Below are 17,578 nucleotides of genomic sequence, written 5' to 3'. Positions count from 1 at the left end.
TGACCCAAATTCTGAATTCCAACCTTTAGCTAGCAGTTGGTCCATGACAGGCTAGAGGCCAACTAGCAGCTGGCCAGGGGCATCAGAGAGAGCGTGGGTTGCGGTGTGTGGTTCGAATCCTGGCTATGCTGTGTGACCTTGGGCAAGCTGCCTGCCCACTCTGAGCCTTGGTTTCCTTGTCTGGGGGAATCAGCACTGCTTCTCTCCTGGGCTGCTATGAGGCATGAGTGAGAGCCTGCAAACAGCGTGGTCAGCATAGAGCTGAGCACACGGCGAGCCCTAGGTGCCAGGAGCAGCTGTTACCAGGAGGCACAACACAGGCTGGGGCGCCGGGGCGGGGCCTCCCCACCTCCTCACACCCAGGCTGCCATCAGACACTGGGTCGGACAGGCTTGACTTTACTCACTTCCCCAGTCTGCACACCTGCTCAGCTCCAAGGCCCACGAGGGCTTTCTCAGGGATGCCAGGAAATGGTAGCCATGGTTTCCACCCTGGGGGAGCTTACAATCTAATAAAGGCAAGCTGGAACCTCGAAATAGAAACTTCCCGAAATAGTGCGTCTGCGAGCTGGTCTCCCGGGAGGTCTGGTAGGAGATGCGTGGTAGGGATGGAAACAGCCCGGGCCTGGGTCCTCTGCACACCCATCCCCCACCTCCCCCAGCCTCCCTGCAACCTCAGGGCATTGGACCCCAGCTGGTGGGGCAGCGGGCGGGTGCTGCTCAATCCGCACTCTGTGCTTTAGCAAGATGAAGTGAAATGGCCCAGGATGGGTGAAAGTTGGGCCAACAGTCTCCCGATTCAAAGGGACACATGCAGAGAGTTCTGAAAGTTCCGACTGAAGCATGCCAGGGACTTTCCCGGTGGTACAGTGGTTAGGAATCTGCCTGCCAATGTTGGGGACACAGGTTTGATCCCTGGCCTGGGAAGATTCCACTAAGACTGTGCGTTGCAGCGACTGAAGCCCGTCAGCCCGAGAGCCCACACACCACAACTACTGAGCCCAGGTGCTGCAGCTACTGAAGCCCACGCACCCGGAGCCCGTGCTCCGCGGCAGGAGAAGCCACCGCAACGAGAAGCCCACGCAGCGCAGTGGAGAGCAGTCCTCACTCGCTGCAGCTAGAGAAAGCCTGCACGGAGCAACGAGGATCCAGAGCAAGTGAAAAAAAAGTTAGATTGAAGGATGGCCCGCAAGGAGACGCCGAAGCCTTCCTTAAAGGCTGAGCCCACCTTTCTACCCTGGAATTCCTCTCTGGGATTTAACTTTAACCTGAGCAATGAAGCCACAGCCTGGGTGATGTTTCTCCCGCAGCTGTAATTCAGTAACATCGCAGCACAGACTCATTTTTTGTTAATTTTCTTGACCTTTCACTCTCGGTGTTGGATGCCCCGGATGCCCCAGGTGCCCCAGTGAGTTTTGTCCCCACTCCAGACCAGAGGGGCATCCGAGCAGTCATTCTTGGGAATAGGGGGAGGAGGAGGGGTTTCTTCAAAGTCTCTCGGGCATCTTAGGACAGACTGGACTGGCTGGCCCACCCCCGTGGGGCCGAGCGGCGAGCGGAGGTAGAAGGTCTGGCCATCCTGTGCCTGCCCGTGGTTCTGGGCAGCAGGCCAGGTGCTCACTAGCTCCCTGATTCCCAGGAGACCCACCCTGGGGGCTGCAGCTCTGTCCATGGCGTTCACTGAGCTCTTGGAGCAGGCGGGGGGCGTGGGGCTCTTCCAGGCCCTCCAGATCCTCACCTTCTTCCTCTTCTCCGTCTGGGTGCCTTTCCAGTTAGTCGTGGAGAACTTTTCAGCCGCTGTCCCAGGCCATCACTGCTGGGCTCACCTGCTGGAAAATGGCTCCGGGGCCCCTGCCAACCTCAGCCCCGAGGCCCTCCTGCCTGTCTCCATTCCGCCGGGCCCCAACCGTGGGCCCCACCAGTGTCTCTGCTTCCGCCACCCACAGTGGCAGCTCCTGGACCCCAACGCCACGGCCACCAACTGGAGCGAGGCAGACAGGGAGCCGTGCGTGGACGGCTGGATCTACGACCACAGCACCTTCACCTGCACCATTGTGACTGAGGTGAGGGTCCCCCCCACCACCAAGCCCACCATTTCTTCCCCCTTCCCAGCCTCCCAACGACTGAGAGGATTAGAACGCCTCCATCAGCGCTGTTAAATGATGTGTGCTCCCTCGACACTTAATTACTGATGGCTTGGGATGGCCAGGATTCCCATCTGGGGCTAGGGTTACAGGAGACTTCAGGGAGCGAACACTCTGCAGGAGAATTCAGAATCAGTCAGCCTTTAAGCCAGGAATAACAGTAGAGAGCCCACACCTGTGCCCTTAAGCGGCAGCCGCTGCTCTGATGCTTTCCCTGTTGTCACTATTTCACAGCGGTCTCTTGAGGTGGGTCTTATGAGTGACCCCATTTAATAAGAGACAAAACAGAAGCCCACAGAGGTTAAGTAACTTGCCCCAGGACACACAGCTAAAGTACACTCCAATTCAACCCAGGGATCCAGGTGCCGGAACGTCTCCCTCACTTTCTGTCCTGCCTTGAGGCTCAAGGCCCCTGCGTCATCAATGAGCGCAAGGGAGAAACAGCTCCCGCAAGCAGGGAAAGGAGAGACGACACCTGGATTATAAGCAAAGGAATCAATCACGTGCAGGTTGGGGCAGAGCCGGGTCAGGACAGAGGTGGGAGCGTGTCTGGGTGTTGAGAGAGCAGTACCCGGCACAGAGGGTAAGGGGTCGGGAGATGGATGGGCGCATGTGGAAGGAGCCTGGCTTGTCCTTAAGTGCAAAGAAAAGTCACCAGAGGCTTTGGAACAAGGAAGCGCTGTGATCTGATTTGCATTTTCAGGGGTGACTTTGCAGGGTGGAGAATGCCCTGCCACGTGTGTGTGTGTTTAGGGGTGGAGGGGGAGCGCTCTTCCTGCAGTGGTTCAGACAACAGAGGTGGGAACAGGGGCAGAGCCGTGGGCGAGGCAGGCAGGCCTTGGTGAAGGGAAGGGCTGACTTTGGGTTGGAGGGGGGGGCGATGTTCAGGCAACGGCTGCCTGGCCCCCAGCAGATGGCAGGAAAAATTCACAGTGACACGTGCTCATCTTCACCGTCCTGTAAGAGAGGCAGCCGTACAGCCCCGTTCCCGGAGGAGACGGGCTCAGCCACGTGCAGGAACACAGCTGGGGTCACCAGCTGGTCAGTCATCAGCTGACTCGGAATTTGAGCCTTGTGGTTTAACCACCGCCCACCACTGTCCACTAGGAGAGGCCTGTCCCACCGTTAGACCCAGAACCCTGTCCCACATGTCCTGCCCTGCTGATCATTAGCGGGAGGCAGGGGGTTGAGGCCCACTGCCCACGTACCCCTTCCACCATGGTTGTCTGAATTTAAGATTCTAGGGACCCCACTGGGGGAGGCCAGATCCCCTCTGGGGGTTCTGGACCTTCCTCTGCCACCCTGACCCCACTATTCCACACCCCCTGAGCCAGGCTGACACACCTTCCTCTTCTTCCAGTGGGACTTGGTGTGTGACCACCAAGGCCTGAAGCCCCTAGGCCAGTCCATCTACATGGCTGGGGCCATGGTGGGATGCATCGTCCGTGGCTTCCTCTCCCACCAGTGAGTATCTCCTCTCCTGTCCTCCAGCTCCTTCAAAACAGAATGAGCATTGCGAGGACAGAGGTAAGTGTGCAGTGGATGTTCATGCTTCTTAGGAGAGAGTCACCCCCATCTGGAGTCTGAGTCCCAAGTTCCCAGGGGGCTGAGAACCGCCATCTGAACCTTGATGCTGGGCTGAGCTGAGAAATTACCCTGAACACTCACTCCCCTCTTCAGCTTTTGCACCCAACTTTACTGAGCACCTACTGTGCGCCAAACACTGCACAGTCCCTGCCCTCGGGGAGCTGATGGCTTTCTGGAGAGAGACAGACTCCTCTTTCTTTTAACCAGGGCTTCCCTGGTGGCCCAGTGGTAAAGAATCCACCTGCCAAGGCAGGGGACACAGGTTTGATCCCTGGGTCGGGAAGATCCCTTGGAGGAGGAAATGGCAACCCATTGCAGTATTCTTGCCTGGAAGATCCCATGGACAGAAGAGCCTGGCAGACTACAGTCCATGGGGTTGCAAAAGAGTTGGACATGACTGAGCGACTAAACGACAACGAGGTGAAGTGTAGTGAAAGAGAACCCCCGCTCTCGCCCCTCCCTGAGCGCCCCCTCCCCTCTCCTCCACGCCCCTCCTGAGGTGGAGCGCCCAGGACCCTCTCTGGGAACCTTCCTCAGTCTGTGCTCAGGTCCTGCCCCGGGCGCCTCTGTCCAGTGCTGAAAACGCCCACGTTGCACCGCCTCCGCTTGTAAACCCAACTGCCAACCTGGAGTCTCCACTTGGATGGACCTCACAGTTACCATGGCCCCCCGCTGAACCTCTGAATCCCCACCTCGACCCAGCCCAAGCCCTGCGCACCAGACTCCATCCTGGAGGACAGCCCCCCTAGGAGCCAGCCCTGTGCTCTCTCCCTCAGCCTCCACACTCACCGGGCTCCTTCTCCAAAGGCCCCCACGCCGAGGACAGTGCCCACCCACCCTGCCACCCCTGCTCAGCACTTGGCTTCTCCCTGGTGGCCTCGCCAGCCCCTCCTGGAGCAGCCCTGCTCCCGCCCAGCCCACAGGACCCACTGCAGCGGGCAGCCTCACCTCACCTAGAGGTTTCTGCCCATAGCCCCTTTGTGTCCAGCGTGCAGGTCACTCTGCTCCAGTCTCCTCCTTGCAGAGGCCTTCCCAGCTTCAGGCCCATAGGTCCCACGGCCCTGGCCGCTGTCTACTCACAGCTTCTGGCTGTCTCTGCCGGTGCCCGGCTCTCGTTAGCTCATTGATTGTGTGTGTCCCCACGAGACCATAGCTCCAAGGAGGCAGGGGCCTTAGGGTCGCATCCTTTGTGCCCAGCACACAGCATATAGCCCATAATATGCTGAAGGTACGAATGGTGTCCCCGCTATGCCTGGCAGCTCGGGCTCTGGGGCATCCTGAGCCCCAGCTTCTTAGAAGGTGGGTGTGTTATTTCTCTGTGCCCTGGTTTCCTCCTGTCAGTGGGCACCCTGCCACCTGCCCGTGGGGCTGCAATGATGAAATAAGTTAGTCACATGCAGAGCCTGGGCCAGTGGCGGCTCTTCATGGGCCTTATATTACAGTATCCTGAGCATGGCAGGGAGCCTGAACACCGGAGAAGGAGGTGCTCCAGTTTGCACTCTCAGAGGACCGGGCACCCGGAAGCCACCGCTCCTTCCCCAGGGGCCGCCCACACCGGGAGCCACATCGTAATCCGTCTGTGGCCGCCTGGTGAGCCTGGGGTCAGTGCCAGGCTTCAGCCTCCTGGTCTCACCCCGAGATCTGGGGCACGTGTTCCTGCTTCTGGGCACTGCCCAGACAGGCGAGACTGAGGTTGGTCTACGTCTCTCCAGTCTGACCGACACGTGCGTGCATGCTCAGTCACTTCAGTCGTGTCCGGCTCTTTGTGACCCCATGGACCGTAGCCCAGCAGGCTCCTCTGTCCATGGGATTCTCCAGGCAAGAATCCTGGAGTGGGTTGCCATTTCCTCCTCCAAGGGATCTTCCCAACCCAGGGATCGAACCTACGTCTCCTGCCTTGGCAGGCGGATTCTTTACTGCTGAACCACCAGGAAAGGCCCCTGCCTGACACAGACTTCAGCTCAATGCCTGCGTGGTTCAGGCTGAACTGACCTCGGGGCGGCAGTGGCACCACGAGCGTGTGGGCTCCAGTGGGTCACCAGGCTCGCCCAAGGCCACGGGCCCCAAGCCGCTTGCGATGCTGCCCCCTTGTTTGGCATCTCATCATGAATGCCTGCGTTTTACAGACAGAGAAACTGTGGCCCACAGACACTGAGCCAGGTGCCCAAGGTCACCTGGGAAGGGCAGAGCTGGGCTCAGACCCAGGCACCCAATGCCAGTCTATTCTGGACCACGAGGCTACACTGCCCCACGAGAGCAAGACGTCTGCCATTTTTATAACAAGCGCACTCTGAACATGGTCCCTGGAGATCTGAGGAGGTGCTGCCTGCCTGCGCCTGGGGGAGGCTCCAGCAGGAGCCCCTTCGGCCTTCCGACGGCAAGCCCTTGCCTCTGTGCTCAAGTCCCCAGGCCCCTCTCCAGGTGCCCACCATGCTTGTCTCCCCAAAACAGGTTTGGGCGGAAGCCAGTTCTGAGCAGGTGCTGCGTGCTGGTGGCCGTGACCAGCATCAGCACCATCGCTGCCCCCAGGTTCCCCGTCTACTGTGGCCTCCGGTTTCTGAGCGCTCTGGGGTTGTCCAGCATCCTCCTGACCTCCGCGATGCTCAGTGAGTCTCTCGATCGCCGGCCCCAGCCGGTGTGGGGATGGGGTGCATGGGGAAGAGGGGGCCTGAGGGCCCAGCGCACAGGGCCCTCACCTGCGTGTCTGTGCCGTCCTTCAGTGGTGGAGTGGACCACAACCAGCACAAAGGCCGTCACCATGGCGATCCTGGGGTCCACCTACGCATTGGCCAGATGGCCGTGGGCGGCCTGGCCTTCACCCTGCGGGACTGGCGAACCCTCCAGCTGGCCGTGTCGGTGCCTTTCTTTGTCATCTTCCTGATATCCTGGTCAGTACAGTGTGGGGCCTTTTCCCTTGGGGAGAAACAGGAGGGGAATCCAAGAGGGGGTCCCTCACCCCTACCTCTCTGGCTGGCCATGGCTCCCAAGATGCCGAGACCCTGGAAGAGAGCGATGTGAGCAGACCCCACTGGGGACAGACGTCTTGGGGGCTCAGAGTTCCGGGGTGGGCATTGCAGCCAGGGCTCTGAGGCTCCCTCCAGCCCAGCCCACTGGCCCAAGGCTGAGGGCTCCATCCTTCACTCACATTGGCACCAGCTCCCCCACACCCACCAGCCTCACTGCTTCACACCACTTGCCCAGCTTGCGGGCATCCAAGTCAGGCATCGGATATGGAAAGATATTATCATTTCTATTTCTGACGCTTCGAAAATCTCTGAGGTCTGAAAATACCTGCTTGGGTGGGGACTGGAGGAAGAGATACAGGGAAATAATCACAAATTCTTGTCCTCGTAAGTGTCTCTTGTGCCAATGGGCCAGAGCCAAGCTGGTCTGCTGTGGGCAGGTAGAGAAGGATAAGGACGCATTCATTCATTCTCAAGTGTTTATTGTGCTCCTGCTCTGTGCTAGACTTGGCTTTAGGCACTGGGGATCCATCGGAAAATACAATAGACCAGAAGTCGCTGACAATGTGGAGATTTATTGTATCAACAGGACCAGGAAGAAAGGAGGAAGACCGTTCCATAGTTACACTGATTAAGCCACCCTGGTCACACTGACTGGGTGCATCCCAGGCGCTCTTTGTAACACCAGATGTGCATCAACACTGCTTTTTTTAATGTGTCATTTAAACCATTTTATTTGTTTGTTTTTATTTTGGAGGGAGGATATTAGTTCCCTGACCGAGGATTGAACCCGCACCCCTTACAGTGGAAAAGCAGAGTCTTAACCACTGGACCACGATGGAGGTCCATCAACACTTCTTCTAATGAGGAAGGGAGATGTTATTACTGCTACTTTCAGATGAGGGACTGAGGCCCACGGAGGTTCAGTGGCTTGCCCAAAGCCACACCACTGTTTTGTGCCAGAGGCAGGATTTGTATCCCAGGTGGGCTGGCTCTTCTAACCGTGACATACTGCCTCCAGAAATTCTTCTTAGCTTCCCCCTGAACCCAGCTGAGTTCCTGTGGGCCGGGAAAACTCTGGACCCTTTTACCAGGGAGATACTTCTCCCTGTCCATCTGCCCCTGAGGCTGGAAAGAAGCTGACTACTTTTATAAAACCACTTGGTTCTGGCTGCTGCTAAGTCACTTCAGTCGTGTCTGACTCTGTGCGACCCCATAGACGGCAGCCCACCAGCCTCCCCCGTCCCTGGGATTCTCCGGGCAAGAACAACTGGAGAGGGTTGCCATTTCCTTCTCCAATGCATGAAAGTGAAAAGTGAAACATGAAAGTGAAGTCGCTCAGTTGTGTCCAACTCTTAGCGACCCCATGGACTGCAGCCTACCAGGCTCCTCTGCCCGTGGGATTTTCCAGGCAAGAGTACTGGTGGGTTGCCATTGCCTTCTCGGTTCTGGCTGGGGATGTTTAAATGTGTGTGTGTGTGTGTGTGTGTGTGTGTTAATTCAGCATGATGCAAGCTTTCTGTCATAAAAATGGCCCCAGAATCACCCCATATCCAGTCAACCTGGGCACTCGCTGAATGTGGGGCTTGGGCGGGCAGGCTCCTGGCAGCAGGGAAGCCAGATGGGGTGGCAGGGAGTGGGGGCTGGTGGAGAGGGTGGCCAGGCGTTGGGACTCATCCTTATTCTGCGACCATCAGGGACTTCCCAACTCAGCATTAGAAGGGCAGAGGGAGAAGCAGCGGCCTTCTCCCCACTCCTGTTGTAGCCAGAGGGTCTGCTGCCCACCACCCCCTCCCCACCTGACCTGGGCACCTGATCACCAGTCTGAGCAAAGAAAGCAAAGACCCAGTCAAGCACCTGCTTCTTTAACAGGCGGCTGCCAGAATCCGCCCAATGGCATGTTATCATAGGCAAACCAGATCAAGCGCTTCAGGAACTCAAAAAGGTGGCCAAGATAAATGGCCACAAGGAAGCCCGGAAGACACTGACCACAGAGGTGAGATGCTGTTGTTTGTGACCCAGAGTGTGAGATATGACCCAGGAAAGGACCTGTACTGGTGTTTTATCTAAACTATCACTAACATCACCCGTATCCACTCCAGCACCACCCCCATCAACAGACTCATACATTAAAACACCATCATCAACATCACTATCATCACCTTCATGATCTCAGCCATCTCTGGCATCATCATTACCATTATCCCCGTAATTATCACCATCAAACCTACCATCACTGTCCCCACCATCACCATCCCCAGCATCATCACCATCCCCACCACCATCCCCACCACCATCATCACCATCCCCACCACCACACCACCATCACCATCACCATCCCCACCACCATCCCCACCACCACACCACCATCACCATCACCATCCCCATCCCCACCACCACTGCCATCACCACCACCATCACCATCCCCACCACCATCACCATCCCCACCACACCACCACCACCATCACCACCACCACCACTATCCCCACCACACCACCACCACCATCACCACCACCACCACTATCCCCACCACACCACCACCACCATCACCACCACCACCACTATCCCAACCACCATCCCCACCACACCACCATCACCATCCCCACCACCATCACCATCACCATCACCATCCCCACCACCATCACCATCACCACCACCATCCCCACCACCATCACCATCCCTACCACCATCACCATCCCCACCACCATCACCATCACCACCACTATCCCCACCACCATCACCATCCCCACCACCATCACCATCACCATCCCCACCACCATCACCATCACCACCACCATCCCCACCACCATCACCATCCCCACCACCATCACCATCACCACCACTATCCCCACCACCATCATCATCCCCACCACCACCACCACGACCATCACCATCATCACCATGATTACCACCTCCATCCCCACCATCACCACCACCACCACCATCCCCACCACCATCACCATCCCCCCCACCACCACGACCATCACCACCATCACCATGATTACCACGTCCGTCGCCACCATCGTCCATATCACCATCCCCATCCCCACTGTCATCACCACCCTCATAACCACAGTCAGCACCGCCACTGTCAGCACCGCTGCCATTACTACCACACCTGCATCACATCTCCATTATCACCACCGTTCCCACCTCCGCCACACCCACAGTCACCACCACTACCATCGTTTCTACACAAATACCACTGTCATTACCACCACCACCAACAATAATAACACCACTAATATCAACACCACTACACTCTCCACACACCCATGATCACTATTCCCACCACCATTGCCTCTACCAGCAATGCCATCACCATCAACTTCATCTTTATGATCATCCGCACCACCAATACCATCAACACCACCATCAATACCCACACCATCAAGACAGTCAGCGTCACCGTCATCACTAGCCCCAGCTCCACCACAGCCACCATCAACAGCACAGCCACCATTAGCAACAAAACAACCACCACCAACAACAACCACGCACCCACATCACCACATCTATTAGTCACCGCCTTAACCCACATATATTGCCCACTTACCTCATAAGGCTCTTCAGTATATTTGGAGAAATGGGATGTGCTTGTCTGAAGGTAGCTATTTCAAGGAAGTAGGTGTGAGAGGATGTGCGGACAGAGACAAGAGGACTCAGAGTTCCCTGAGGGCAGAAGGATCGGAAAAGGCTTCCAGGAGGAGGTGAGCTAGAGCTGGCCAGGACTGAGCTGAGCAGGGGCAGGCAGGGCCCGGGCGCAGGTGTAGACTGGATGGGCACTTGGGATGCAGTACGGAGCCAGTGTGACTGGGCAGCTGTGCCCTGAAGCCAGCCAAGAGGAATGAAGAGGGATGGCAGGGCCTCTCGGGGTAACTGCCAAGGGCTCCCTGCAGCAGGCAGCTTAGCAGCCAGAGACGGGACACAAGACCATGCCTTGGCTCCTAGAGGGGAACTGGGTCTGCAGAAGAGAGCTCAGGCCGGGCCAAAGAGCAGCCTTTCTGCCCTCAGCCCCACCCACCCCCAGGGCTCTCCATCTCCAGGGCCCAAGGCCAGGCTCTCCCCAACCCTCTGCCCACCTGGACACCATGTCTGGCATGGGAGTGGGGCAGGGCCATGGTCCCAGCGTTCACTGCCCCGTTGCCCCCAGAGGTACTGATGTCCAGCATGCAGGAGGTGGCCTCTGCGAAGTCCCGCCAGTCAGTGCTGGACCTGTTCCGCCTGCCCGTGCTCCGCTGGAGAACCTGCAACCTGTTGGTGGTGAAGTATGCCGTCCTGTGTACCCTTCCCGGTACAGGGCTTGGGGGGCAGTATTCAGGGGGAAACAGCCCCTACAGCCTCATGGGGTACATCCCTGGCTTGGACAGGCAGCTCCCCCAGGGGTCCGGAGCCTGATAGGTGGGGGAGACGGAGTACGCACAGATGTGGTCAGGAGGCTGGCTTGTGCAGAAAGTCAGCCAGAGAGCAGGGCTGGGATATGGTCCTGGGCCGGGGGCCGGGTCAGACTGAAGCCCAGGGCAAGGGCAGAGCCGTGATGTCCCCAGAGCCAAGGGACCAGCAGGAGCTGGAAAGTCAGCACCAGACTCACCCTGACAGCTGGACTCCCGGGGTGTGGAAGCGACCACGTTCCCGCCACACACGGCCCCCTCTGAGCCATCCCATGAGATGAGTTCATTTATATCCCACTTTAGAGATGGGAAAGAGGGGCCAGGGGAGGAAAGACACGTGCCCGAGATGACAGAGTGGGCATCTGAACCCTGGCTGAGCTCCCCGCTAGACCCTCCGGCCCCGCAGTGAGCGTGGACTCCCCGCCCAAGGAGGCCCTGTCCCCCAGGGCGGCCTTTGTTGTTAGTGCTGTTCAGTTGCTCAGCCGAGTCTGACTCTTTGTGACCCCATGGACTGCAGCTCGCCAGGCCTCCCTGTCCTTCACCATCTCTCAGAGTTTGCTCAAACCCACGTCCGTTAAGTCAATGATGCCATCCAACCAGCTCATCCTCTGTCGCCTCCTTCTCCTCCTGCCCTCAATCTTTCCCAGCATCAGGGTCTTTTCCACCTGGGACCAGGCAAAGACTCCTTAAGACAAAGTCAGTTTAAGCGACTTCCTGAAGAGCGGATCAAAAACCGAGGGTCAGGTTTGATTGGGACTCGATCTGGAAATAAAACTCAAAATTAGGAAAACATTAATTTTATGCTATATTTTAGCACATGTGGGTTATAATGGCAAATATGTGCTGCATCTTAGAGCAAAGAATGCATCAAATGCCTCTCTCTGTATTTTTTCTTTTCTTTTTCTGATGATAAATTAGAAGGAGTGCCCGGGGGCCAGTGAGTGTCCAGGGCTGTTCTTTCAAAAGCCATCAAGGCTTCCTCAGTTCTCCCAGGGGCTGCTCTGCACCCTTTGTCATTCAAATCACAGACTGTGAGGCGGCCACCCTCCTGGGTTTTCTTGGCTTTGACTGTTAACCCAGTTATTACTGGCTAAGACTCTAGGTGCTTGTGCCCGCAAGTCAGCCCAGCTTTTCTCCCAGTCTTGTTCACAAGCTTCAGGAAGCACCTGTTTCTGCAGGAATTGCAGCTTTTCTCTGCAGCTGTTAGCCTGGTGGCACCTGAATAAAGCCTCTTGGGGGCAGCAATCAGGCGCTGCTGAAGGGGAGGGCTGGGGGCTGTCCAGGTGAAGAGCGGGGTGGGGTGGATTGGAAGAGTGGTCAAGAATTATTTACCTGCATGGCCACTTGTGGAGCCAGAGTCAATCTCCAAGGGGCAGAAATTCAGCTACTGAGGTGGCTCAGCGGTAAAGAATCCACCTGCCAATCTAGGAGATATGGGTTCCATTCCTGGGCTGGGAAGATCCCCTGGAGAAGGCAACCCATTGCAGGATTCTTGCCTGGAGAATCCCATGGACAGAGGATCCTGGCGGAGAGGTGGACACAACTTAGCAGCTAAACAATAACGACATTCAGCTACTCAGAAGCCACCCTCCTGAGTAGGGGCAGGGGACACCCTCTGGGTGGCAGACTCTGAGATGGAGGTCTGGGAGCATGAAGTTCATGGAGAGAGCTCCAGGGGTCGCCTCCTGTGGAGGGGAGTGGGGGCAGGGAGGGCAGGAAGCAGCAGGGACAGGGGACAGGTGCTGTCACAGCCAGGCCCCAGCCTGGGGACCTGGGAGCTGGGGCGGCCCTTCCGAGTCATCCCTCTGGCCGGCGTAGACCAGCCATGGGATGCTCTGCCCAGCTGGGGCATAGCACTCCCAAGAGCTGCAAAAATAAGACTTTCTATCCTGAAGTGGACAGCCCAGCATCTTCCACTGAGACCCCTTTCTGTTATTAACCCCATGTTTCGAGACAAAGAAACTGGCAGCCAGTGAGGGGCAGACAGAGACTTGCCCAGGTTCCTGGCCAGTAGAGCAGGTTTCTGGCCACAACCGGATATAGGAAGCAGAGCCAGAGGGCAGTGTATGTGTGTTAGTCGCTCGGTCGTGTCTGACTCTTTGCGACCCCACCAGGGTAGCCCACCAGGCTCCTCTGTCCATGGGATTCGCCAGGCCAGAACACCGGAGTGGGTTGCCATTCCCTTCTCCAGGGGTTCTTCCCAACCCAGGGATCAAACCCAGGTCTCCTGCATCACAGGCAGATTCTTCACCATCTGAGCCACTAGGGAAATCCACTAGAACCTGACAGAGAGGCAGGTCAGCTTGACTCACTGCCCTGTCTGCCCAGAGAGGGTCACGTCTTCCTGATGGTTGGTTGGTGGACAGGAGGTTGAGAGGCGACGCGCAGCCTGCCATGGCTGACACCAAGGCCCACACTTGGACTGGATGGGCTACTGTCCTCCCCACCCTTTCCTGGGACAACCTGAGCCTGGGGAGATGATCCTGCAGGCTGCCCAGGGGCTGGGCTGACGTTTCTTCTGGCACAGTCCCCACGTGGGCAGATGCTCCCAGGGTGAGCCCTCCTCCATGGGGCAGGGGCCTGACTCTGGATGCCCCCCAGGGATGCCCACTCCTCCCCAGGGCACCTGCTCCTCCCCAGGGCAGGGACCTGACTCTGGACGCCCCCCAGGGGTGCCCACTCCTCCCTGGGGCAGGGACCTGACTCTGGACGCCCCCCAGGGGTTCCCACTCCTCCCTGGGACAGGGGCCTGACTCTGGACACCCCCCAGGGGTGCCCACTCCTCCCTGGGGCAGGGACCTGACTCTGGATGCCCCCCAGGGGTGCCCGCTCCTCCTTGGGGCAGGGGCCTGACTCTGGATGCCCCCCACAGCTTCTTCCTCACCGTCTCATACTACGGGATAGTCCTCGACCTGCAGAACCTGGGGAGCAACATCTTCCTCCTTCAAGTCCTCTTTGGAGCCGTGGACCTCCTGGCCTGGGCCATCACCACCTTCCTGCTCAGGTTCTTCGGCCGCCGCACGACCCTGGCTGGCTCCCTGGCTGGGGCCGGCTTCGCCGTCTTGGCCAACATGCTGGTCCCGCAAGGTGCAATCAGGGCAGCGGAGCTGGGGGCTGAGGGACCGAGGGGCTGCCGGCCTCCTCCCCACCCACCCCGCTCCGCCCAAGACCCTGACCGCCACAGCTCCACCCACTCCCCACCCATTTCCTTGTGATGCTGAGGTTCAGAGAGGTGAAGCCCGGTGCCTGAGATCCCGCAGCGGTGAGGGACGGAGCCAGGCCTGGACAGGACTTGAAGCAGGAGACCGAGTCTGCGGAGGGGGTACGGGTATGGGAGGCCGAGCGGGGCCCCAGGTGAGGAGGAGAAGCATTGAGTGGTGTTTCCTCATGTTCGAGAAGCCAGGTGTGCTTCACAGAGCGCTGGGGAGGTGGGGAGGGTGCCCAGCTCGCTCCTTCCCCACAGACGCTTTGAGGCCCCAGAAACCCTCTTTGGGTCTCGATTTACTGTTTAAGGTGGGTGACGGGGAGGGGCAGGGACAGGTGTCCCCCATTGGCTGCCAAGCTGGGGCGGGGGGTGGTTAGTGTGAGGATGGAGGCCCAACTGTGAGCTCAAGCTCTGAGTGAGACCCGTGCCCCAAGGAAAGCTTCTGAGACAGTTCTAAGCGCTCTTGACAGTTTCTAAGACTCTTCCTACAAGGACGACTTACGGGAAGGGGAGCTGGGCCCAGGCCCCCTGAGGGAGTGCGACCTCACCTCGGCTTCCCGCTGAGGCTCCTCGCAGAAGCAGGGTCCCCACGGGCAGGCTGAGGCACTGTGGGCAAGCTTCTGGGTCGCTGGGTGGCCCGGGGGCGCTGCTGTGGGCCTGGGCCCGGCCTGACCGTCTCTTTCAAGGGAAGAGGCACCCTCAGGGCCGCAGGAGCCCTGTCACGGCTTCTCCTCAAGTGCCACCCACTCAGGCTCACCCACCTCAGAGCTGGCTGGGTTCTGGCCCTGCACCACCCCCCGCCCACCCCCTACCGTGACATCTCAAGCCACATCCCCTGGCCACACACGCCCCCGCTCCCAGCCCAGGGCAGCCTGGCCCTGGGGCACACCGCCTGGGACCTGCCTGCTCTCAGCTCAAGGGAGCCCTGTGGAAGAACCCAGGCCCTCTGCTCCAGGCTCCCAGGGACCCTCCCGACAGACCCCAACTCACTCCTTGCTCTGCCTTAGACCTGCAGACCCTGCGTGTGGTCTTTGCTGTGCTGGGAAAGGGGTGTTTTGGCCTCAGCTTAACCTGCATCATGATTTACAAGCCGGAACTCTTCCCAACTTCACTGCGGTAGGCTGGGCTGCAGCTGTGGAAGGCACACCCCCGCGAGGGCCGGTCCACCCCAGCCCGGGGACAGGAGAGTTCAAGGGTTGGGAGGAGTCCTGTGCAGAGAGGGGTAGGAACCGGGCCGGGTGGTCACAGCGACGACTCCCGCAGCTCGAGCTTGTCAGTTCCCCCATGTCACACTGAAGGCAGTGTGTTTCTGAAACCGTTTAATCTTGACAACAACCCTGCCAGAAAGATACTACTGCTCTCCCTGTTTACAAGAGGCTCAGAGAGAGGAAGTGATTTATTTGAGGCCTCATAGGTTGAAGGTGATTGTACCTTAGGCAGGAAAACGTAGTGGTCCAGAGCCCAGCTCTCCAGCCAGACTGCCCAAGATGGAATCCCTGGCCACATGGGCAAGCGCCATCCCTCTCTTATCAAACTGACACAGAAGAGCCTCAACTCTCCTCCTTAAGGCTTCCTGCAAAGAAGCCCAGGTCCAGATAGACTATCAGGTGCCGAGAATAGGAATGAAGGGATGTTCCTCAACTTCCTTTTATAGCCAGAATCAGCTCTAGGTTTCCACTTCGTCCTGGTACAATGGGTGTTTGAAAAAAAAAACACCAAAACAGTGTACTCAGAGAGTTATATTTGGGTTTAAGTGGATAATTATATGAAAGCCTGCAGCTCATGCTCAGTAAGTGTGGCTGCTGTGTCTGGGGTGATAGGGTTCGTGGGGAGCCTTCCTCACTGAACAGGAGCCAAGATCATGATAGTAGTAATAATAACAGCAGGGGCTTAGTGGGCCCTTATTGTTTTAATACAGCACCTGATTTGATCCATGCAACAAGCCTATGAGGTGCTGTTCTGTCCAATTTCACTATCAAGAAAATGGGGACACAGAGAGGTTATGCAATTTGCCTAAGGACACCCAGCCAAGAGGCAGAGAAGCCAAGACCTAATTTATTCTTTCACTTAATTCATTTTTGTTCCGTATCTACTGCATTTCAGGCACTGTCCCATGCTTTCGGCAACAGCTGTAAATAAAACCCTAATCTTGTAGAGCTTACATTCCCATAAGACTTGACCCCCATTTCTGCCCTCCAAACCGCAGACCTGGAGCCATCACCACATACCACCCCCTCTCCTTTTTTGTTATTCTAGGAGGTCAGCAGCAGCCAGGGGAGGCCAGCAAGAGGTGGTCATTACAGAAAGCACCTGGTTCTAGAAATTCAGCCTTCAGGAGTCCCACGGGCCAAAGATCCCCTCCGGAGGGAATCGCCTCGTCTGTGATCAGAAAGCAGAAGTGATTTGGGCAGCCTCGAGGGTTTGGCATGGCTGAGCGAGCAGCATGGCTGTCTGCTGAGGCTGAAAGCAGAATCACCCCTTTCTTCTGCTCTCCCAGCCCTGCCAGACTTCCCACCCACCTCAGCCCTGCAGGAGCCCCCAGCAGACGGACACGCCCGGCCTGGATGTCCCAGGTCCTCTTCGTTAACATGATGGGTCCTCTCCCTTCCCCGCCAGGGTCTTGTCTTCACACCTTCACTCAGCCATCCCCTTCTCCTCACTTCTCAGAATCTGGTGCTGCGGGTTCTCACCTCCCAGCTTCCAAAGTAGATCGTAGGGAATCCAGACCAACCTGGATTCCAGCCTTCCCCTTGCTACTCACACGGCCACATCAGTTAAACAGGGCTCAAGGAAACTGCCTCCCCAAAAAGTTAGTGGATCTTAGCACAGACCAGAGTCCAACAGATAGAAGCTGCTACCGGAGCTGTCAGGAACAGGCATTCCGGTGTGCCCTGCCCTGGGCACCAGCAGAGGAGGCAGGTATAGGTGTCCAGGTGTGCCCTGCCTTGGGCACCAGCAGAGCAGGCACATGGAGCTGAAACCCAGCCCAGGCTGCCCAAACCCAGCCACTTACCCTAAGAGAGGCTGGCTTCACTCTGAGCAAGCGGCTGTTCAGTCACTTTCTGTTAACCCCGCTGGTGAGGGAGGCCTCCTGCCCTTTGGTCCCGTTGTCACAGGGAAGGGCCAACCAAACACTGCACAGATGGAGGGACGCAGTTTATTATTCACACGTACTCACAGCCCTGGGAGGTCGACAACCATGCAGGGTCACAAGGGTTGCACAGGGGCAGAGAGACTTACCAAAGGCTGGAGGCAGGGTGGGGTGGGGGCAATGCCTGGTTCCACAGGA

General features: G+C 57.8%; 1 protein-coding gene across 1 annotated transcript; it reads left to right on the top strand.

The window, feature by feature from the left end:
- Positions 1-1,090: 1,090 nt before the first annotated feature.
- SLC22A11 (solute carrier family 22 member 11) lies at positions 1,091-16,609 on the top strand. Its single transcript, XM_086384100.1, is given in 10 exon segments — positions 1,091-2,062; positions 3,504-3,607; positions 6,182-6,336; positions 6,451-6,513; positions 6,516-6,618; positions 8,566-8,689; positions 10,849-10,961; positions 13,957-14,171; positions 15,297-15,405; positions 16,546-16,609. Coding segments are annotated over 10 exon segments (1,443 nt in total). The 5' UTR covers positions 1,091-1,669.
- The last annotated feature ends 969 nt before the right edge of the window (positions 16,610-17,578 follow it).

Source organism: Bos grunniens, chromosome 29 (genome assembly GCF_055505025.1).
Source record: "Bos grunniens cultivar Pamir isolate PY7600 chromosome 29, Bosgru_T2T1.0, whole genome shotgun sequence".
Classification (NCBI taxonomy): Eukaryota; Metazoa; Chordata; class Mammalia; order Artiodactyla; family Bovidae; genus Bos; species Bos grunniens.
Note: the sequence above shows the minus strand (reverse complement) of the source record. Positions and strands in the feature narration are given on the sequence as shown.